This window comes from Brachycentrus maculatus, unplaced genomic scaffold, assembly GCF_059751285.1.
Source record: "Brachycentrus maculatus isolate JH-2025_06_01 unplaced genomic scaffold, ASM5975128v1 h1tg000863l, whole genome shotgun sequence".
NCBI lineage: Eukaryota > Metazoa > Arthropoda > Insecta > Trichoptera > Brachycentridae > Brachycentrus > Brachycentrus maculatus.
The window spans coordinates 202,620-223,303 of NW_028281589.1; the positions used below are offsets into that span (position 1 = coordinate 202,620).

The following is a 20,684-nucleotide window of genomic DNA, read 5'->3' on the forward strand; positions in this document are numbered from 1 at the left end:
CGCTTTTTTTTCATAACTGTGTTCAATTTCCGAGAGAAAAGAAAACAAAATGGAAGTTATTGATGTTTTTACAGAAAACAACAGCTAAGGTTTTCCAGAAAATTCTCCTTAAAGGGATATTATATTATTTTTTATTTAATTACATCGGAAAAAGTACGGAAACGAAGGGAGAAATTTGGATAGGAACACTGTAAGGGTGAGAATGGCTACACCCCTTTTATTAGGATATTAATTTAATATTAAATAAGAGGTGTTATTTGAATATACCTTAAAAATTGTATTATTAACCCTCTGACAACATTTTCAAATAAATATATTTTTAACACTCTCCTTATCATTAACCGTTCACTTTGTGTAATACCACTTTATTAATACTCAAAGTGAACGATGAATGATAAGGAGCGTGTAATATTACCGTACCACAAAGTTAACAATGCTTTTAATACACAAAATATAAATATATTTTTAACACTCTCCTTATCATTAACCGTTCACTTTGTGTAATACCACTTTATTAATACTCAAAGTGAACGATGAATAATAAGGAGCGTGTAATATTACCGTACCACAAAGTTAACAATGCTTTTAATACACAAAATATAAATATATTTTTAACACTCTCTAATTAGCTAACCAATGAATTAGCCAGTAAGGGTAGGCAGAGATAAATAACGTCAAACCGCTCTGTCTCTGCAAAAGTTCTTCGCCTCTTTCGCATTCACCCAACTCCTTATACGCACAAGGGAACATTTTGCAATATTATTGTTATTTTTTATTAATAAAATATAATAAAACCCTTATCCGCACCCCAATGGTGCATAGGGCACTGCGTCATATAAACGCAGTGTTATCTTGATCGTTTACACATGAAGGAAAGGTGATCAGCCCTCCGCTTCAAGTACCAGTCCAGGGTAATATTGAATAAATATTATAGTGAAAAAATCACTCATATTTATTCTTACCCCCCCTGGGAATCGAACCCGGGTTCTCCAGAACGGTAGCCGAGCGTGCTGACCATTACACTACGGAGGCGGACAAATTTTTTATTATTCTTATTTATTTTATAGACACTAGATTATTCACCCTACGGATGATGTATCGAATATTACAGGTGTCTCCATTTATCTCGAAGTCTAAATTATTGCATTGCCAATAACGTCGAAGGGAAATATTTAGAAAATATATATTTAAATATATAATAAGATATGTGTTTCAACAAATTGACGAGTCAATGAGAAAGCCCTGGAAAATTGACAAGTTAGTGACAGAAAAAAATGTGTAACTGTATTTTTCGCAAGAAATGCGATGAAATTTTGATGGAACGAATAGTAAACTAGTCAGAAATACAAGTCGCTTAAATATTAATCGTACCTTATACAGGGTGGTGCAATGGTATTGATGGTTTTTAGAGTGGTATTATAATGAAGAATATATAGCTCACTCCTTTCAATAACGTCATGTATCAAAAATCGACAATTTTCAGTTGTGCGTGTTTTCGGAATGCCCATAAAATGTACTATATCCCAGCAAAAGCGGCATATTTTAAACTTAATACTTACCCGCTACAGGACAGAAAGTGTTGTTTTTGCATTTTGAAGAAAAGGTATTGTTTAATTATTTTTTAAAATAAATAATAAGAATAAAACCCTAATGGTGCATAGGGCACTGCTTCATATAAACGCAGTGTTATCTCGATTGTTTACATACGAAGGAAAGGTGATCAGCCCTCCACTTCAGGTATCAGTCCAGGGTAATATTAAATAAATATTACAGTGAAAAAATCACTTATATTTATTTGACCCCCCCCTGGGAATCGAACCCGGGACCTCCAGAACGGTAGCCGAGCATGCTGACCATTACACTACTGAGGCGGAATTTTTTAAAATACTTTCCATATACTAAATATTTTTCAAATGGAGAAAAAACATTCAGGTCTTGCCTAAAAAGATGTGTTGCACAGTAAAAAGTTAAATAAGTGGCTTTATATTTATTTTTAATACATTTCATTTTATTCTTAAACTTTAAAAACGATCTCCTGAAAAATCAAGTTTTTTTTATTTATGACGTTGTTGAAAGGAGTGAGCGATACATTGTACATATTTGCTTTAATTATTAGATTTAAACATTACATACAATAGATACGATAACAATTTACAGTCGAAAGGTTTTACAATAAAATAATTACACCTGGACTTTTAATTAATTCACTTTCTACCTTGTCCCTTCCAACGAGAAGCAACCATCGACGGACACTGTTAAAAACATGATCACTTCTGGAATTCTTAATTATCTCAGCAGGATGCTTATCCCTCTAAAAAAACCGGCTAGAAGATCTACGCCAAGGGAAAGAAGCAGAAGAAGAAGAGGAAATTTCAAAATACTAGCATTTAGGAATACCATCAAAAAACCTACCAGTGAACACACATCCTAGAATTTCAAGCAAATATTCATATATGATAATAGAGTCAAATAATGTAGACCTAAAACTGAGAATACTCCTCATAAAGACCTACGTATGGAGTGTCTTGATGTACGGCTGCGAGACATGGTGCCTATCCGAAAGGGATAATCGGAGACTGTAGGCTTTTGAGATGTGGTCCTATAGAAGACTCTTGGGAATTTCCTGGAAAAACCACATCACGAATGAGGAAGTTCTTCAAGGAATCGAAGGAGGAAGGCACCTGCTCAGGAAAGGCGTGCAAGATGGATCGACCGTGTAATACGTCAAGAAGGTCTCTTGCATGCCATAATGGAGGGTATGACCGAGGGGACAAACTCTAGGGGACGCCCACGCCAAGAGTACCTGGAGGACCTGTGCTGAGACTAGGACGTGCGCTGCTCATCATATGCAGATTTCAAAAAAGCCGCACAAGAAGAGAAAAATAGATGGAATTGCTGCAAACCAATCGCAGGATTGAAACCAGAGATATGACATTACAAAATGAAATGAAAGGATACAGAAGAGGTCTCTTTATCTCTATTCAGCAATGGAGAACGGAAGGCTAGAGATGAAGATGAAAAAGATGACGAAATACTTACAGAGCACGTTGATCGTGTGCGTAGATACGACGTTCTCAGTCAACTGCATGTTCAGGCCATGGCATACGACGACAATGGATCTTCTGTTGGCTTCCACGATGACTGTGATGTTGGAAGTTGTGATATCTCCACCTAAAACAAATCATAAATTAAAATAATGTAGAGGAACAAAACACTTCGAGATGGATGAGGAAATATGTCATAGGATGCAGCAATCCATGGTCACAACTGTCGCCAAGAAAAGGCAATTTCTTGAATGTTTTTCGCAGATACTTTATGGCACATTTTATAAACTTTATAAAGTAAAACAACTTTTTACACTTTTTAAACTTTGTACACTTTTTCCAACTGGTTTCGATAAGAACCTCGTCATCAATAGGGTTTATGTACTAATTCTAAAACATTGAAATACTCATAGTTAGTTAGGTTATAATTAATTACCCTTCCCTTACGATACCAAAAACTTCCACGCACCCCGTACACTATATGAAAATATGATTTAAAAAATTCCTAAATGTCGCTTTTAATGAAGGAGTTGGAAATGGGAGCAGAGGAAAACCAAAGAAAACATGGCATTACTTTTTTTTTTACAGTGTTCAGGTCAGGAATTGGAATAATTGGTGGTTATGTATGAAAATATCCATGAATGTGGAAGATGTGAAGACTGTTTGCAAAAACATATTGTAATAGCGTGGTATTTTCTTTGCACATCCCTGCGGAGCTAGCTTGTTAGCTGATCAATATTACTTATTTATTTTTTTTACAAAATTGTTAATAAAATTAGTATATAACCACTCACCGAGATTTTTACGAGATTCCTCTAATTAACAACCAAATTTTACATTTAGTCCATTGTTTGATTCGACATCGGTTAAGCACGATTCGTCAGTATCCAATTCGAACCCCGCCCACTCCTTTCATCCTACGAGTATATAAGTTGATTCGATTGCAGGTCTAATTTTATTACACGTTTAACCTCGGCTCGTAACGCATGTCTGTATTGAAAACTATAGTGCATGTTGGTCTTCGGGTCGACCAAAAATCGCATGTGTTAGACATTTTGTGTAGTTTTGAGTGTGTAAATGGTGCTATGGTGGTGAAGGGTAGTATTACAATGATTAAAGAAAACACTTGTTTTTTACCACTTGAGTTTTATTATAGACTACATGTTTCAGAAGTTAAACTTCCATCATTCAGGTCTGTATAATAACTAAAATATAAAATATAAAATTGTTCTATAAATATGGAGAGGGGAAATTAGGGGAAGGGGTTAGTCAAGGGGCAATATATTATAATATATTATTTATTAAATAATATATTGTTTCAAAATTCTTCACCTTTGCTTTCCATTTTTCCTTTATTTTCAAACTCCGCCCCTTGACTAACCCCTTCCCCTAATTTCCCCTCTCCTTATTTATAGAACAATTTTATATTTTATATTTTAGTTATTATGCAGACCTGAATGATGGAAGTTTAACTCCTGAAACATGTAGTCTATAATAAAACTCAAGTGGTAAAAAACAAGTGTTTTCTTTAATCATTGTAACATGTCTTACCACAAAGTTAATGCCGAAACAATAAATAAAAGGGTAGTATTGTTTGCATGCTGTGTTAGTGATTGTGCTGACGAAGAGACGGGTACGTCTCGAAACCGGTAGACGTAAAAATCTCGGTGAGTGGTTATATACTAATTTTATCAACAATTTTGTAAAAAAATACATAAGTAAAAATGACTAACCACAAAGTAAATGCTTTAAATATTAATAATATTAAGAATATGATCAATATTCCTACCTTCTGGCGACATGCTGGTGTAGGTGGTGGCGTCCTTGTACTGCTTGCCAGTGACCGTCCACCTTATCTCGGCCGAGGGGTTGGAAGGAGCCGTGGTACAAACGAGAGACACTGCCTCGCCCACCCTCGCCTCGGTAGGCCCAGATATAGACACGTGTTCAGGAGCAACTGAAAGAAAATAACCTCAATCAAAAACCGAAAATTCGTAATGTCCTATTATGTATATTTACAACATTTTGAGTGTGTCCAAATACTTGTTCACAAAATCTGGATAATCTCCAATTACAGGAGTTATTTTCATATTATTTTTTGACGTCTCATCAAAGATGAAGAAGAAATATACATACTAATACAAGAGTTTCTGCTTAGTAAAAAAAGCTTCTTTACACCTCACCAATAGATGTCTCTAGTGAAGTTCTAGTGATTCAAGAGCAAGGTTTCTAAATTGGTTCATATATATAGAACTTCCAAGAATTTGAGTAGTGTGGTTGTCAATAATGGGTAGAATTGGTGAATGTTACACGTGTGTTAAGTGATCAATTAAACCAGCCTATGACGGTCGTCAGCCCCGTAAATGCCCAGACTTTCATATTCTTCTTCATCTTTGGTGAGATGTCAAAAAATAATATATTATGCATAATTTATTATATATATATATATATATATATATATATATATAATCTTATATTTATTTATAAAATATCGCTATTACTATAAGGATTTTTTCGTCTTTTAATTTGTGAAATGACAAAAATAATAGATATCGAGGCAATAAAATAGAAAAACGACGCAAAACTCCATAGACCGTGGACAATTACGCTATAGAAATGATTGATGGTTTATTTAGTTCGAAAGTTGGTCCGTTTTTAGACCGCCGAGGGCTGGAAAAACTATGGTCCGTAAAAACCCGGACACTTTAACGGGAATGTTTGAGAACGTTACTATTAAGTGGTTTCTGAAACTGGATTCCTTGGCGACGGCTCCAGTGTGCGTTTGACGCGGGCATGCCTGAATTGACGCGTTCTTACCTTAATTTTGCTTATTTATGGTCAGTATAGTAAATAATAATAATAATTATCTTGGATGATTTATATAGCGCCATTTTCGTAAAAAAAACTACCTCAAGGGCGCTCATACAGGTATGGATTATGATATGAAAATGATAATGAGGGAAAATAAAAAAATATATGAAATAAAAACGTCGCGCTTGTAGCGCTTTCTTGTCGGTCTTCTTGGGCTGGAGCATGACCAAGATGTTGGACAGGACGCTTCACTGTGTAACGGTAATGCCAGAGAGCAGCAGTATATACGTATATAATATAGGGTTTTCCAATAAGAGGTTTCATTTTGAATAGCCCGCTATCTGGGCAGTTGCCACTTTTGAAGCTGTCATCTTTTGACATTTGACAAGTAAAAACTACGCGATTAATAAAAATGCAATAATACACGCTTCAACAACGCATTGAACTTGTTAAAATTCACTACAGAAATGGTGAAAAATTTGCAATCACAGTTCGCGAAACTAAAGCACTTTTTGGTCGTCGTGAAGTGCCTTCTCGGCCAGCAATAGTGAAACTTGTTAAAAAATTTGAGCTGATTAATATTATGAAAAGGCTGTGAAAACTTACAGTAAACTGTGAGATCCACTTCGGCCTTCAGAGGCGACGATATCATGGTATTCCGGGCTTCACACTTGTACCTGGCCTTGTTGTCAGACGCGTCAGCGGTGAAGGTGTAAGTGTTCTCCGAGTGGCGTCCTGACGTTCTGTGAAAATAAGAAAGTAAACATAAATATAACGTATATAATTAAAATGTAAAATCACTATAAATATTTTATTATAACCTAAATCTAATGTCTACCGGTTTCGAAACTAATCGCTTCTTCATCGAGACTGATAAACACTAAAGCACTATCTACTAAATAATATTCAAATTATTTTGAATATTCAATATAATTTAAATTTGAAGCACTAACTTTGTGATTTTCCATTTTATAATTAAAATGTAACTTTGTTTTAAAATCACTGTAATCATTTTATTAAAACTTAATTACAGTGTCTACCAGTTTCGAAACTAACCGCTTCATTATCAAGTCTTGATAAAAAAAAGTGGTTAGCTTCGAAACCGGTAGACATTATAATTAAGTTATAATAAAATATTTACAGTGATTTTAAAACAACGTTACATTTTAATTATTAAATGGAAAATTACAAAGTTAGTGCTTCAAGTATAAATAGGTATATTTAAATATAACGGATTTAACCCAATAAATTGTAAATAATAATTGTAAAAAAAGTCCGCCTCCGTAGTGTAATGGTCAGCATGCTTGGCTACCGTTCTGGAGGTCCCGGGTTCGATTCCCAGCGGGGGGGTCAAATAAATAAAAAGTGATTTTTTTCACTGTAATATTTATTTAATATTACCCTGGACTGGTACCTGAAGCGGACGATCACCTTTCCTTCGTGTGTTAATGATCAAGATAACACTGCATTTATATGATGCAGTGCCCTATGCACCATTAGGGTGCAGATAAGGGTGTGAAGAAGAAGAAGTTTTTATATTTTGCTATTTATTTTTGGTTATTAAAAAAAAAAATTTTGTCACTTAATTATTTGTGTTCCAGTCTTGTTAACCTTAATCCCATGTCCCAAAATGAGAAATATATATTACTCATCGGGAATATTATATGTATGACTTTTGTATGCAATATGTTTTGAAAAATAAATTATATGTATATATTTATATATATATATATGTATATATATATATATATATATATATATATATATATATATATATATATATATATATATATATATATATATATATATATATATATATATATATATATATATATATATATATATATATACAACAAAATAAATCATGTAAAATTTCGATTGATTTTCTATTAAGACCGGGAAACGTGGACAATTTTCCTCCCACAAATAGGCAATCTCTTCTTACGAAAACACAAAAATAAATCAAATAAGCGTAGGAAATACACGCGAGAATGTTCAAACGGGTAGCGGGAAAGACTCAATGATATGTATACGGCTTATTATTTATTGTCATCATGTGAAAGGTGCTCGGGAAATGTCGAAGGGTGAACGCGTAGGGTAAATGAGGGTATTATTGGCATCCTCCCAAATATTGGCAGCTCGAATTTAAAATTTCTACCAAAATTTGAGAAAAATCTATCACAACATTTTTAATGTGTCCAAATACTTGGTGAAAAAATCTGGATTACCTCCAATTACAGGAGTTATTTTCATATTATTTTTGACATCTCATCAAAGATGAAGAAAAATATGGAAGTCTGGTATGATTATAATCCAGGATTCGGATCTCACATACTAATAAGAGTTTTTGCTCAATAAAATGTTTCTTTTCATCTCACCAATAGATGTCTCTAGTGAAGTTGTAGTGATTCAAGAACAAGGATTCTAAATTGGTTCATACATAAAGAACTTCCAAGTTCATATAGTATAAATACATGAGTAATGCATTCATGGCAAACATATCGCTCACTCCTTTCAAGAACGTCATAAATCAAAAATCGTCAATTTTCAGTTGTGCATGTTTTCGGAATGCCCAGAAAATGTACTATATCCCAGCAAAAGAGGCATATTTTAAACTTAATATTTACCCGCTACAGGGCAGAAAGTGTTGTTTTTGCATTTTAAAGAAAAGGTATTGTTTAATTATTTCTTCAAATATACTAAATATTTTTCAAATGGAAAAAGAAACTTCAGGTTTTACCTAAAAGATCTGTTGCACAGTAAAAAGTTCAGTAAGAGGCTTGATATTTATTTTTAAAACATTGTATTATATTTTTAAACTTTTAAAACGTTCTCCTGAAAGATCAAGTTTTTTGATTTATGACGTTCTTGAAAGGAGTGAGCGATATATCAAGGTGCCAATAACTATAGCGTTTACCCTAGCATCGAGGAATAATTGATTCGATATGGCCGAGTATGGTTCAGTATGTACGACAGTTTTTCCGGACGAACTTTTCCGATATCCCGAAAATGGTTTAAAAAGTGGAAAAGTTTCCCCGTTCGCATGTAGGGCCCGTAAAGTAGGGAGGAAATATAGAAATTACTTTCCAATGCGTCATGAAATAATAAGGGATGTACCTAGCATAGGGTGGTCACAACGAAGTATTTTACTACTATGTACAACATTTTGAGTGCATACAAATACTGGTTCACAAATCGCTCACTCCTTTCAAGAACGTCATAAATCAAAAAACTTGATTTTTCAGGAGAACGTTTTTAAAGTTTAAAAATATAATACAACGTATTAAAAATAAATATCAAGCCACTTATTGAACTTTTTACTGTGCAACAGACCTTTTTAGGTAAAACCTGAAGGTTTTTTCTCCATTTGAAAAATATTTAGTATATTTAAAAAAATAATTAAACAATACCTTTTCCTCAAAATGCAATAACAACACTTTCTGCCCTGTAGCGGGTAAATATTAAGTTAGAAATATGCCTATTTTGCTGGGATATAGTACATTTTCTGGGCATTCCGAAAACATGCACAGCTGAAAATTGACGATTTTTGATTTATGACGTTCTTGAAAGGAGTGAGCGAATTCTGGATTATCACAAATCTGGATATTATTATTATTATAGGCGTATTTTCCATATTATTTTTTGACATCTCATCAAAGACGAAGAAGAATATGGAAGTCTGAATGTGTGTGATTATAATCCAGGATTCGGACCTCACATACTAATAAAAGAGTTTCTGCTCAATAAAAAGCTTCTTTTCATCTCACCAATAAGGAATGTACCCAGCATAGGGTGGTCACAACGAAGTATTTTACTTAACTACTAATTTACGTACAACATTTTGAGTGTGTACAAATACTTGTTCACAAATCTGGATTATCTCTGCTTAGGAGTTTATTTTCATTTTTATTTGATTTAATATGGTTACAAAAGTTTTTTTTTAAATAATTTTAATTATATTATTTTTTGATATCTCATCAAAGATGAAGAAGAATATGGAAGTCTGGGGATTGACGGGGCTGACGACCGTCATAGGCTAGTTTAAGTGATCACTTTACATACGTGTACCGTTCACCAATTCTACACATTATTGACACCACACTCAAATTCTTGGAAGTTCTATATATATTAATCAATTTAGAAATCTTGTTTTTGAATCTCTAGAACTTCACTAGAGACATCTATTGGTGAGATGAAAAGCAGCTTTTTTACCGAGCAGAAACTCTTTTATTAGTATGTGAGGTCCGAATCCTGGATTATAATCACACACATAAGAAACGCCAGAAAAAAATCATTTTCATTTTTATTATTTTAGCTTATAATTTGACCAGTTAATTTATTTAAAACATTTTGAGTATACTCACAAATATTTTTTTATCTTTAGTCTTTTCAAATTTCAATAAAGCTTTGACGTAGGTAATTCTATAAGCCAAAAGATAGCGTTGAATTATTAACGTTTACACCCAAAATCTAAGACTCACCCTCCCCACCCCACTAATCCTAATTCCTTCGCTTCTTGTTAAACTCCAGTTCCTTCCTTTAACTGATAAAACCACATATTAGCTACAAATTTAGCCTGCAAACTGACGGAAGACCTGGGCGAAGTTTGGGCACATCTGGCCGACCTATGCTTGAATCTAGTACGTACCTATTAGGGTGGTCCTGATATGCCCAAAAATAGTATAAAATTTCTAAACAAATTATATATATAACGTGGTAATATTTTCCTTCGTAAATTGGGTGTAAATAATATGTAAAGTGGGTGTATAATAATAAAATAAACAATGTGTTGCTTCGTAATGAAAGTTTATAATTAAAGTTTATTCTTAATTTATCTTTATAACATTTTTCTATCTATCTATCTGATTCTGACAGTTCAGAATATTATATTTTTTCTATCTGATGTTTTTTGTTTTATTCAGTGCGACGCATGCGACATCTGGTGGTAGAACTGTTTTATGTATACTATTTGTAAGTACTTAATAAAATGTATAGGTAGGTACCTAGGTATTTTATTACATATACATCATACATATAACCCTTTCCGGTCCATGAAAAAAATATAAAAAATACCATCAGGTCCACAATAGGGTAAAACATTACAGGGTAAAACAATAAATCCAAGTTTTATTTTATATAAAAAAAAACTAGCCAAAGGCTAGTTTGTTGTTCAAAGGCTAATTATTTATTTCATCTGGTAATCCTATTCTATCCACCATGATCGTGCCTGTTAGATAACATTTTATATCTGATTACACTCTTGCGAGCACGAGATTTGTATGGGAACGATCAGTGAATATATGGTAACCGACTGCGTTGGGTATCGCAAGTTTCAAATTATTGTATAAATGCAATACAATTCTTGGTGTGAATGATAAATCTGGTCGAATAAGAGCATCAGTTGTTATTTTAACGCACACGCGCACGGGTCGAGTGTAACTGATGCCGGTGCCGGACATCCGAGTGACGGGTACCGAGCCAGCCCCCAAAACAAGCCTTTTGTATCATTCTCAGGTAGAAAGTTGAAGAAAAAAAATGTCGAATGACATTCGACATAGGACCGGAAAGGGATAAGGAGTCCACAGTCCACAAGAGAGTACAAAATGTTTTAAGTGGCAAAAAAATATTGCAACTAATTGCATTAGTGCGTAGCGCTTGCACGATTGTACTCTAACGTAACTTGTATGAAAATATATAAATAAAATGCAACTTTGTTTTAAAATCATTATATATATTTTATTATAACTTAATTATAATGTCTACCAGTTTCGAAGCTAAAGAATGATCCCTTTCGACTGTGACTGCCAATCAACAAAAAAATCAAAGCCACTTGAGATCTACCTAAGCTCCTTTGCATAACCTTAAAAATAACTTAAATTTTGTTTAGTAGATAGTGTTTTAGTATTAATCAGTTTTGATGAAGGAGCTGTTAGCTTCGAAACCGATAGACATTATAATTAAGTTATCATAAAATATTTTTAGTGATTTTAAAACAAAGTTACATTTTAATTATAAAATGGAAAATCACAAAGTCAGTGCTTCAAATATAAATTATATTGTATGAAAATATTCCGATACAAGTCGGCACAGGTTACTGTATTCCGAATGAACTGAAATTTGCTGTGCAAGTGTTTTATAGCAATACGAAAAAATTAAGCACTATGATTTAAAAAATTATCAAGTTGAAAAATAATGTACACTCTAGTATCTATCTATCTATGTATTACGAAGTCCATAGATTCCGCAAAGTTCGAGAACTAACTTTACTACCAAACGTGTGAAGGTAGCATAGATCTGTATCAAAGATAGTCACGACTTGGCATGATCAAGTATTTACAAAATGCGGTCTATCCTCTTTGCCTAACCCTGCGGGGAACCTGTCTTAGGCTAATTTAAGTAATCACTTTATATAGTGTAATATTCACCATTCTACCCATGATTGACAACCTCTCTTTACGTGTCATGTGGAGTCCCCCGACGCTGAATATCACTTGTGAGAATGTGTCTACATATCTACAGGATGTCCCATAATCCAAGGTATTCCTTTTGAGGGGTGTAACATGGAGTGTCAAGGGGTGTCATGGGTGTTAATGGGTGTCATGGATGTAAGGGGTGTATTTTGGTTTTGTTAAAGTGAAAAGTGTTCATTTAAATTAAATAATTTTTGTGTTTTATTGTAAAACGTAAATTCAAATCCTAAAATATGAAATTTTGAAAAAGTGGCACTCAAAAAACTAATCAAAGGCGTAGATGTTAAGGAAATTCATAAAAGTAGAAATATCTCGAAAACTAAGGCACTTTTACGGAGGTCATATTTTCCTTTTTTGGTGAGCCTTACACCCCTTAACAGGAGTACCTTGGATTAAATAAAGATATATTTCCGCTTCCGTAGTGTAATGGTCAGCACGCTCGGCTACCGTACTGGAGGTCCCGGGTTCGATTCCCAGGGGGGGTCAAATAAATATAGGTGATTTTTTCACTCTAATATTTATTCAATATTATCCTGGACTGGTACCTGAAGTGGGGGGCTGGTCACCTTTCCTTTATATGATGCACTTTCTTTATACCTTGCCTTTCGTTTATTTGATGCAGTTTCCTATGCACCATTGGGGTGCGGATAAGGGTTTAAGGAATATATATATATATATATATATATATATATATATATATATATATATATATATATATATATATATATATATATATATATATATATATATATATATATATATATATATATATATATATATATATATATATATATATATATATATATATATATATATATATATATATATATATATAATATATATCGTCGTTACGCAATCAAATTTTTTGAAAAACTGAAAGGGTGGTAGGCAAATCATCCCCGATTGCAAAGCCACCCCTGATTATAAATGCGTGCGAGGTGAGCGCTTCCCCTGGTTACACGTGTTCACGTTAGTTAGACGTGAACACGTGTGATAATTGTTTACTAAATCTTCCAACAGATGGCGCTGAGTGCCTTGCGTCGTATATCCTCGAGGGTGCGCCTGTGGGAGGCTAGAACCTGCCCAGGTTTCTGCTACCCTTGTAACGTAATTCGCCCCGAGTAATTACACGTTACATCAAAGGGGGTTGTAAATTTTCTTCGATGTCTAAAAATATCCGTAACAAATTTGCTATCATCGCAGAAATGAATTACCATCTCTGATATATTTTACGTATCGCTCACTCCTTTCAACAACGTCATATACTCGTATCAAGAACCGTAAATTTTCAGTTGTGCATGTTTTCGGAATGCCTAGAAAATTTACTATATCCCAGCTAAAGGGGCATATTTTTAACTTAATATTTGCCCGCTACACAGCAAAAAGTTTTGTTTTTGCATTTTGAAGAAAAGGTATTGTTTAATTATTTTTTTAACTTTACTAAATATTTTTCAAATGGAGAAAAAACCTTCAGGTTTATCCTAAAAACATTTGTTGCACAGTAAAAAGTTCAATAAGTGGCTTGATATTAATTTTTAATACATTTTATTATATTCTTAAACTTTAAATACGGTCTCCTGAAAAATCAAGTTTTTTTATTTATGACGTTGTTGAGAGGAGTGAGCGATATGAGATTATAAATACAACGCTGAAAATAATATTTTAAACGACTCACAGCAACACAAAACATATTTTTAACAAAAAAAATCATTTACAATATTTTGAGTGTGTCCAAATACTTGTTCACAAATCTGGATTATCTCTAATTATAGAGTTCACTTCACTTCACTAGAGACTTCTATTGGTGAGATAAAAATAAGCTTTTTATTAAGCAGAAACTCTTATATTAGTATGTGAGATCCGAACTAGTGAAGTTCTATCGATTCAAGAACAATGTTTCTAAATTGGATCATATATATAGAACTTTCAAGAATTTGAGTAGTGTGGATTGTCAATAATGGGTAGAATTGGTGAATGTTACACGTGTGTAAAGTGATCACTTAAACCAGCCTGTGACGGTCGTCAGCCCCGTAAATGCCTAGACTTTCATATTCTTCTTCATCTTTGATGAGATGTCAAAAAATAATATGAATAATATCCTACATTTGGTCAACGGAAATCAGTAAATGTGTCGCCTACTTTAAAAATCAGCCAGATCCAATTTTATAATATTTAAAAATAAATACTCTATCGGAATGCCAATTGTGGGTTTTATTGTTAGAATATTTAAATACTTGAAAACCCTGCTAAAAAATACTTAAAAACAGCGTTGTATTTCAAATTCTGCTATTTTCATGGAACTTGCCTTCTGACCCATATCGGCCAATCAGAGAACGGGGATATGTCAAAAATTAAGATGACGTCATTATCGGTTTGTGTCAGGTGTTTTAAAATTGAATAATTTTCTAAAAAAATGGGAAAATTCTGTATACATATATATTCTAATATCTCGACGTGCCCTACGTAAAGTGCTCTAACTACATTTTTGTCAATTTTGAGATATTTGGTGTACGTTATCAACTGACCGTTATCTACAAATATAAACAAACAATATATATATATATATATATATATATATATATATATATATATATATATATATATATATATATATATATATATATATATATATATATATATATATATATATATATATATATATATATATATATATATATATATATATATATATATATATATATATATATATATATATATATGTATATAAAATAAATTACGCCTAGTTTTCAAGCGTATAAGACGTTATCTACATCGAATTTTCGAAATTAACTGAACTCCTGAAACGCTAACTACTTAATTTTGACAAAGCATAAAGTATTAAAACGATTTAATACATTATTTATCGTGTTTTTGAATGAAAAATACTAGTTTAGAATTTCAAATAAAACCGTTAAATAAAAAAAACCATACGTTGAAAAAATCTTCTAAGCTCTCTCCTGTAAAGTAACAGATTTGCAGATAGAGCACTTTACGCAGGGGCCGTCGATTTGATCTAAATATAGACAAATATTTTAAACATAAATATTACCCGGAGAATTTTGCATTTTTTGTCATTCGACTTACATGGATCTGGCGGATTTTGAAAGTAGGCGACACACATATAATATTAGGGTAAATATTCCATGAAGAGGTTTGTAATGGAGGGTGGTAGTGGGGGTCGAGCAATGCCTTTTGAAGAGCGAATATTTCGTGAAATATTGACGAATACACTAATAATTAATGATTTATTACCTTTCGGTTAAATATTCAACTAGTACCGAAACCAAACGTCTGAGATATTCATGTAGTATGTATTAAATGGACTATAAAGATTTAAACTTTATAAAATAAAACAATTTTCTTTTTAACCTTCATTATTTGTTTATTCATTATTTTTAACTTTAATATAATATATTCTTAATTTTTCTCTCTTTTTGTGTATTTATTAGGTTTAAACGGTTAAAAATAATAAACGAATGTATTAAAAAAGAACTCCACCGACAAGACACCCAAGCTGGCTTGGTGGGTCTCTGCAAAATATATATTTTTTAAATATATTAAAAATTGTGATTTAAATAAATGTATACAATTTAAAAAAAAAAGTTGTCGTCTGCATGCCTTGATTTTCCTTTTTTAATCCTAGTTTCATCAGCTGTGTGGTTTTTCATAACCAAGTCTGTACCGTTGAGTCCCAGGTATCTAATGGGACACCTATTAAACAAATCGTCATCAAATTAGCTACGATACATGATCTCAATCGGAAAATTGTGTGATAACAAAGGGTTAAGGACCGGTTCGCCGAACTCAGGCAAAAAAATTAGGCAGCGGTTCTAGCGAACCTGTGCGAACTGGCTGAATCCGACCACTGGATAAAACCTGCTCCCCGTTCGTTCGAAAAGGGTTCCAGAATGTACTGCGTCTAACTCTACATCCCTAATTTGATCATCGAAACTTGGGAGATGTAAAAAAAAACACTTCAACGCCCCCAAGACCTTGATTAAAAAACTTTCCAAAGTTCTTCGTCCGTGATCTGGCATTCCAGTAAAGCTCGAAAGTCGTCTTTCCCGCCGTTTGCGTCGGGGCCGTTTTTGCGCGCCTGTCTCGTGTCGCTTGCAACGTTTTGCCTCAGCTGTTTTAAAATATTACTATTGGTCTATAATATTATAAGGTGAATTGATGGTTTCCTCGAGAATTTTCGTTATATTTTTTTTCGGTATAATTATACCGTACCTACGACGTAGAATTTGTTTATTTATCAACCCTCAGAGCGTAATTTTGGGAATTTTAAAGAAAAACATATTTTCCAGTATAAACTAACAAACTAACTAACCTAACACCGCTTTTTGCAGAGGTAGCAATGGCGTGTACAGAAAATTTATAAGGGTGGCAGTAGTGGTAGGTAGTAAGGTAAGCTAGTTCTACTTACTAGGGTAAGCAGTGGAGGTAGGCGGTAAGGTAAGCTGGTACTTATGTTTTTTTTTTACAAAAATGTTAATAATATTAGTATATAACCATTCACCACTTTAGTCCGCCTCCATAGTGTAGTGGTTAGCGCGCTAGGCTACCATGTCGGAGGTCCCGGGTTCGATTCCCAAGAATGTCAAAATAAATATTTGTAAATTTTTCAGTCTAATATTTATTTAATATGACCCTGGACTGGTACCTGAAGCGGAAGGCTGATCACCTTTCCTTCGTGTATTTAACGATCAAGATAACACCGCTTCTATTCGATGCAGTGCCCTATGCACCATTGGGGTGCGGATAAGGGTTAGAATAATAACCACTCACCGAGATTTTTATGTCTACCGGTTTCGAGACGAACCCGCCTCTTCGTCAGGACAATCACTAACACAGCATGCAAACAATACCACCCTTCACCACCATAGCACCATTTACACACTCAAAACTACACAAAATGTCTAACGCATGCGATTTTTGGTCGACCCGAAGACCAACATGCACTAAAGTTTTCAACACAGACATGCGTTACGAGCCGAGGTTAAACATGCAATAGCTGGTACTACTTAGTAAAGTATGGTAGGTACTGGTAACATTTTTATTTGTTTTTATAAGTCACGTGCGTAAGTTAGGATAGGCACTGCTTTTCTGCCTATATAGAGAGAAAATAACGTTTCAACACTCTGTCTTTGCAAGCAATCTTCGCCTCTTTTACATTCATAGATCTCCACATACACACACATCGATTATTCCGACTCCTAACCTGAGCACTTTCACGCATTTAAAATACTCGATTACGCCAAGTTTTCACGGTCTTCCTCAGCTCCTATTGCCAAATACATTCGACTCATAAATTTGTTTTACTGTTATTTTTTCACTCATTTACATGCCAAAACCACTGCCTACCCCTGCGGGGAAGCGGCGTGATGGTTAGTTAACTATATTCGCCTGACAATTTTTTTTTTACATCGCAACACGCCCGTATTAATTTTATCGATAATGCTTATCTTAGCCTTGCATTCTTTCTTTACATCACCATTCGAACGTATATATACATACAAGTTTTGCCTCACATTCGTCTGAGAGAACGCATGACTGCATTCAGCCTAATTAAATAAATAAATGAACATACTAGAAGGGATGATTGAGGCATCAATTGGCAGAAGGCATCCTAGTAGGAAATATTAGACAAAAATATGTCTATACCTCTTAAACAGACCTTAAATTAATCACTGGAGACCGAGCGTAGTGGAGAACGAAGGCTTTGCTGCCAACCGATTCCCAGGATTGAAATTTCTTTTTCTATCCCTTATCTGCACCCAAATGGTGCATAGGGTACTGAATCATATAAACTCAGAGTTATCTTGATAGTTAACACATGTAGGAAAGGTGATCAGCCCTCCGCTTCAGGAAACCAGTCCAGGGTAATATTGAATAAATTTTAGAGTGAAAAAAATCAGTATTATTTATTTGACCCCCCCCTCCTGGGAATCGAACCCGGAACCTTCATAACGGTATCCAAGCGTACTGACCATAAATCATATAAACGCAGTGTTATCTTGATCATTAACACATCAAGGAAAAGTGATCAGCTCTCCGCTTTAGGTACCAGTCCAGGGTAATATTGAATAAATCACTTATATTTATTTGACCCCCCACTCCTGCGAATCGAACCCGGGACCTCCAGAACGGTAGCACAGCAAGTCGACCATTACGCTACGGAGGTGGATTGAAACTAGAGAACGTTATAGTAAAATTCCTGCAATTTACGTCTTTTTTCAACAGCCAAAAGCTCCGACGTGTGGAAATAATTTCGCAAAGTTATTCGCGTATTCTTTTCAGAGTGAAGGCATTCCAGCCAAAGTTGGGTAATTTTTTTCGTACGCGGCGAACGACTGGCCATAAAGACGTGTTTCCTGACCCTCCTGTCAGACGCTGTAGTTACAGGCGAAACCGCTATCAGCTCTAATTTTCATACCACGCAGGAAAAAATAGAGAAAGTATTTTCTGTCAACTGGAGAAGACCGGAATTGCGCATTTGATTATTTGAGAAAACGCACCGGAAACGCAATTCAAGGATTTCTCTCCCAACACATAGTTGTATTATTTTAATTTTATTATTCTTCTTACCCTTATCCGCACCCAATGGTGCATAGGGCACTGCATTGTATTGACGCAGTATTACCATGATCGTTAGTTAAACGAAAACAAGGTGATCACTCCTGCGCTTCAGGGACCAGTCCAGCGTAATATTATATAAATATAAGAGTGTAAAATCAGTAATATTTATATTCACCCCCTCTCCCTGGAAATCGAGCCCGGGACCTCCATCACGGTAGCTAAACACGCCAACCATTACACCACGGAGGTGGACGACAGACCAAGTAGAAGTAGTTAGTACGAAAAGAGTAGCTCGATGATTTGGGGGGGACATGAGCTCAAGTACTCTCTTATGGTAGAGAAAGTCCAAAAGAAGTTTCTGAGGTATCTCTACATGAGAGAGTACGGCTATTATCCTATTATCTCGGCTCTATCCGACCCAGTTTCTCCAGGATATGCTTGGCTACAATAGTTTAAAGACTAGAAGGAATGTGTATTTGATTACGCATTTTTATCCACTGCTGCGCGGCATGATCGAAAATCCTGAAATTATCCGGAACATTGGTCTGTATGTTCCCGATAGTTACCTAAGACAGCGTCGACTTAGATTGTTTCACATTCCTATATACAGAACCGACCTGCCGATGGTTATGCCTGTAGGAAGAGCTACCGCTATGTTGAACAATATTTCATTGGATATTGATCTGTTCCATGTGTCCGGAGTTTTCCGAAGCGGGATTCTTCTACATATTTAACAAGAGTATTATCGCTTTAAATTTAAGTTTGTAATGTGTATGTTAATTATAAATAAATAAATTGAATTAAAGCATATTATTTTGAAAAATAAAAAGTGTTTTGATCCTTTCACATTCTATATTCAAGCATTCAATATTCAAAACATGAATTGAAATAATTTATTTTATATAGAGATTATTTTAAGGAGAAAGCTCTGTTCAAGTCACCCTTCGAAACTATGAAGGGAAGATTTTACGAGGGCTGTTTTTACTGCAGAGTGTAAACTAAAGGTCCTGAAGGTCCTGAAACTAAGGGATGCTAGCGAAACCTTATCCCTGAAGGGTGGTTTGTGAATTCCTGGATCGATCCGAATTTAAAATTCGTTTTAACTTTATTTTAAATGATTATAACGTAAGCAATCATTGTGAGATATTTCCGAATCCTACAGACTTGCCATTACGCCACTCTCCGCAGGGGTAGGCAGAGAGAATGGAACGCCACACCAATCTGTTTTTGCAAACAATCTTCGCCTCTTCCACGTTTATATATCTCTTCATACATAGCCGCTGATTATTTCGACTCTTAACCTGACCACTTTTAAGTATTTTAAATACTTGATCGTCCTAAGTTTTTCACGGTCTTCCTCTGCGTTTAATTTCAATTTCTATATTATTTTCCTAATTCTGTTATTTAAATCTTTTGATGTTTCGAAATTGGATAGTATATTTAGAACATTCAAGAATTTGAGTAGTGTGGTTGTCAATCATGGGTAGAACCGTTGAATGCTACACGTGTGTAAAGTGATCACTTAAAACAGCCCATGACGGTCGTAAGCCGTAAATGCCCAGACTTTCCTTTTATTCTTCATCTATGTTGAGATGTCAAAAAAATAATATGAACAAAATATATGTTGATATCGCTCACTCCTTTCAACAACGTCATACATCAAAAATCGTCAATTTTCAATTGTGCATGTTTTCGGAATGCCCATAAAATGTAATATATCCCAGCAAAAGCGGCATATTTTTAACTTAATATTTACCCGCTACAGGGCAGAAAAAGTTGT

The 20,684-nt window shown here is 34.2% G+C and overlaps 1 protein-coding gene across 1 annotated transcript in view; it reads right to left on the reverse strand.

Annotated features, from left to right (window-relative positions):
- The window catches only part of LOC148299993 (nephrin-like), a 212,650-nt gene that overhangs the window by 43,237 nt on the left and 148,729 nt on the right, over window positions 1-20,684 (reverse strand). Inside the window, exons 8-10 of the mRNA XM_088275413.1 lie at window positions 6,462-6,598; window positions 4,834-5,001; window positions 3,040-3,171 (exon numbers count right to left, since the gene is read on the reverse strand). Coding sequence (XP_088131539.1) covers window positions 3,040-3,171; window positions 4,834-5,001; window positions 6,462-6,598 — 437 coding nt within the window. The remainder of the gene's footprint in view (window positions 1-3,039; window positions 3,172-4,833; window positions 5,002-6,461; window positions 6,599-20,684) is intronic.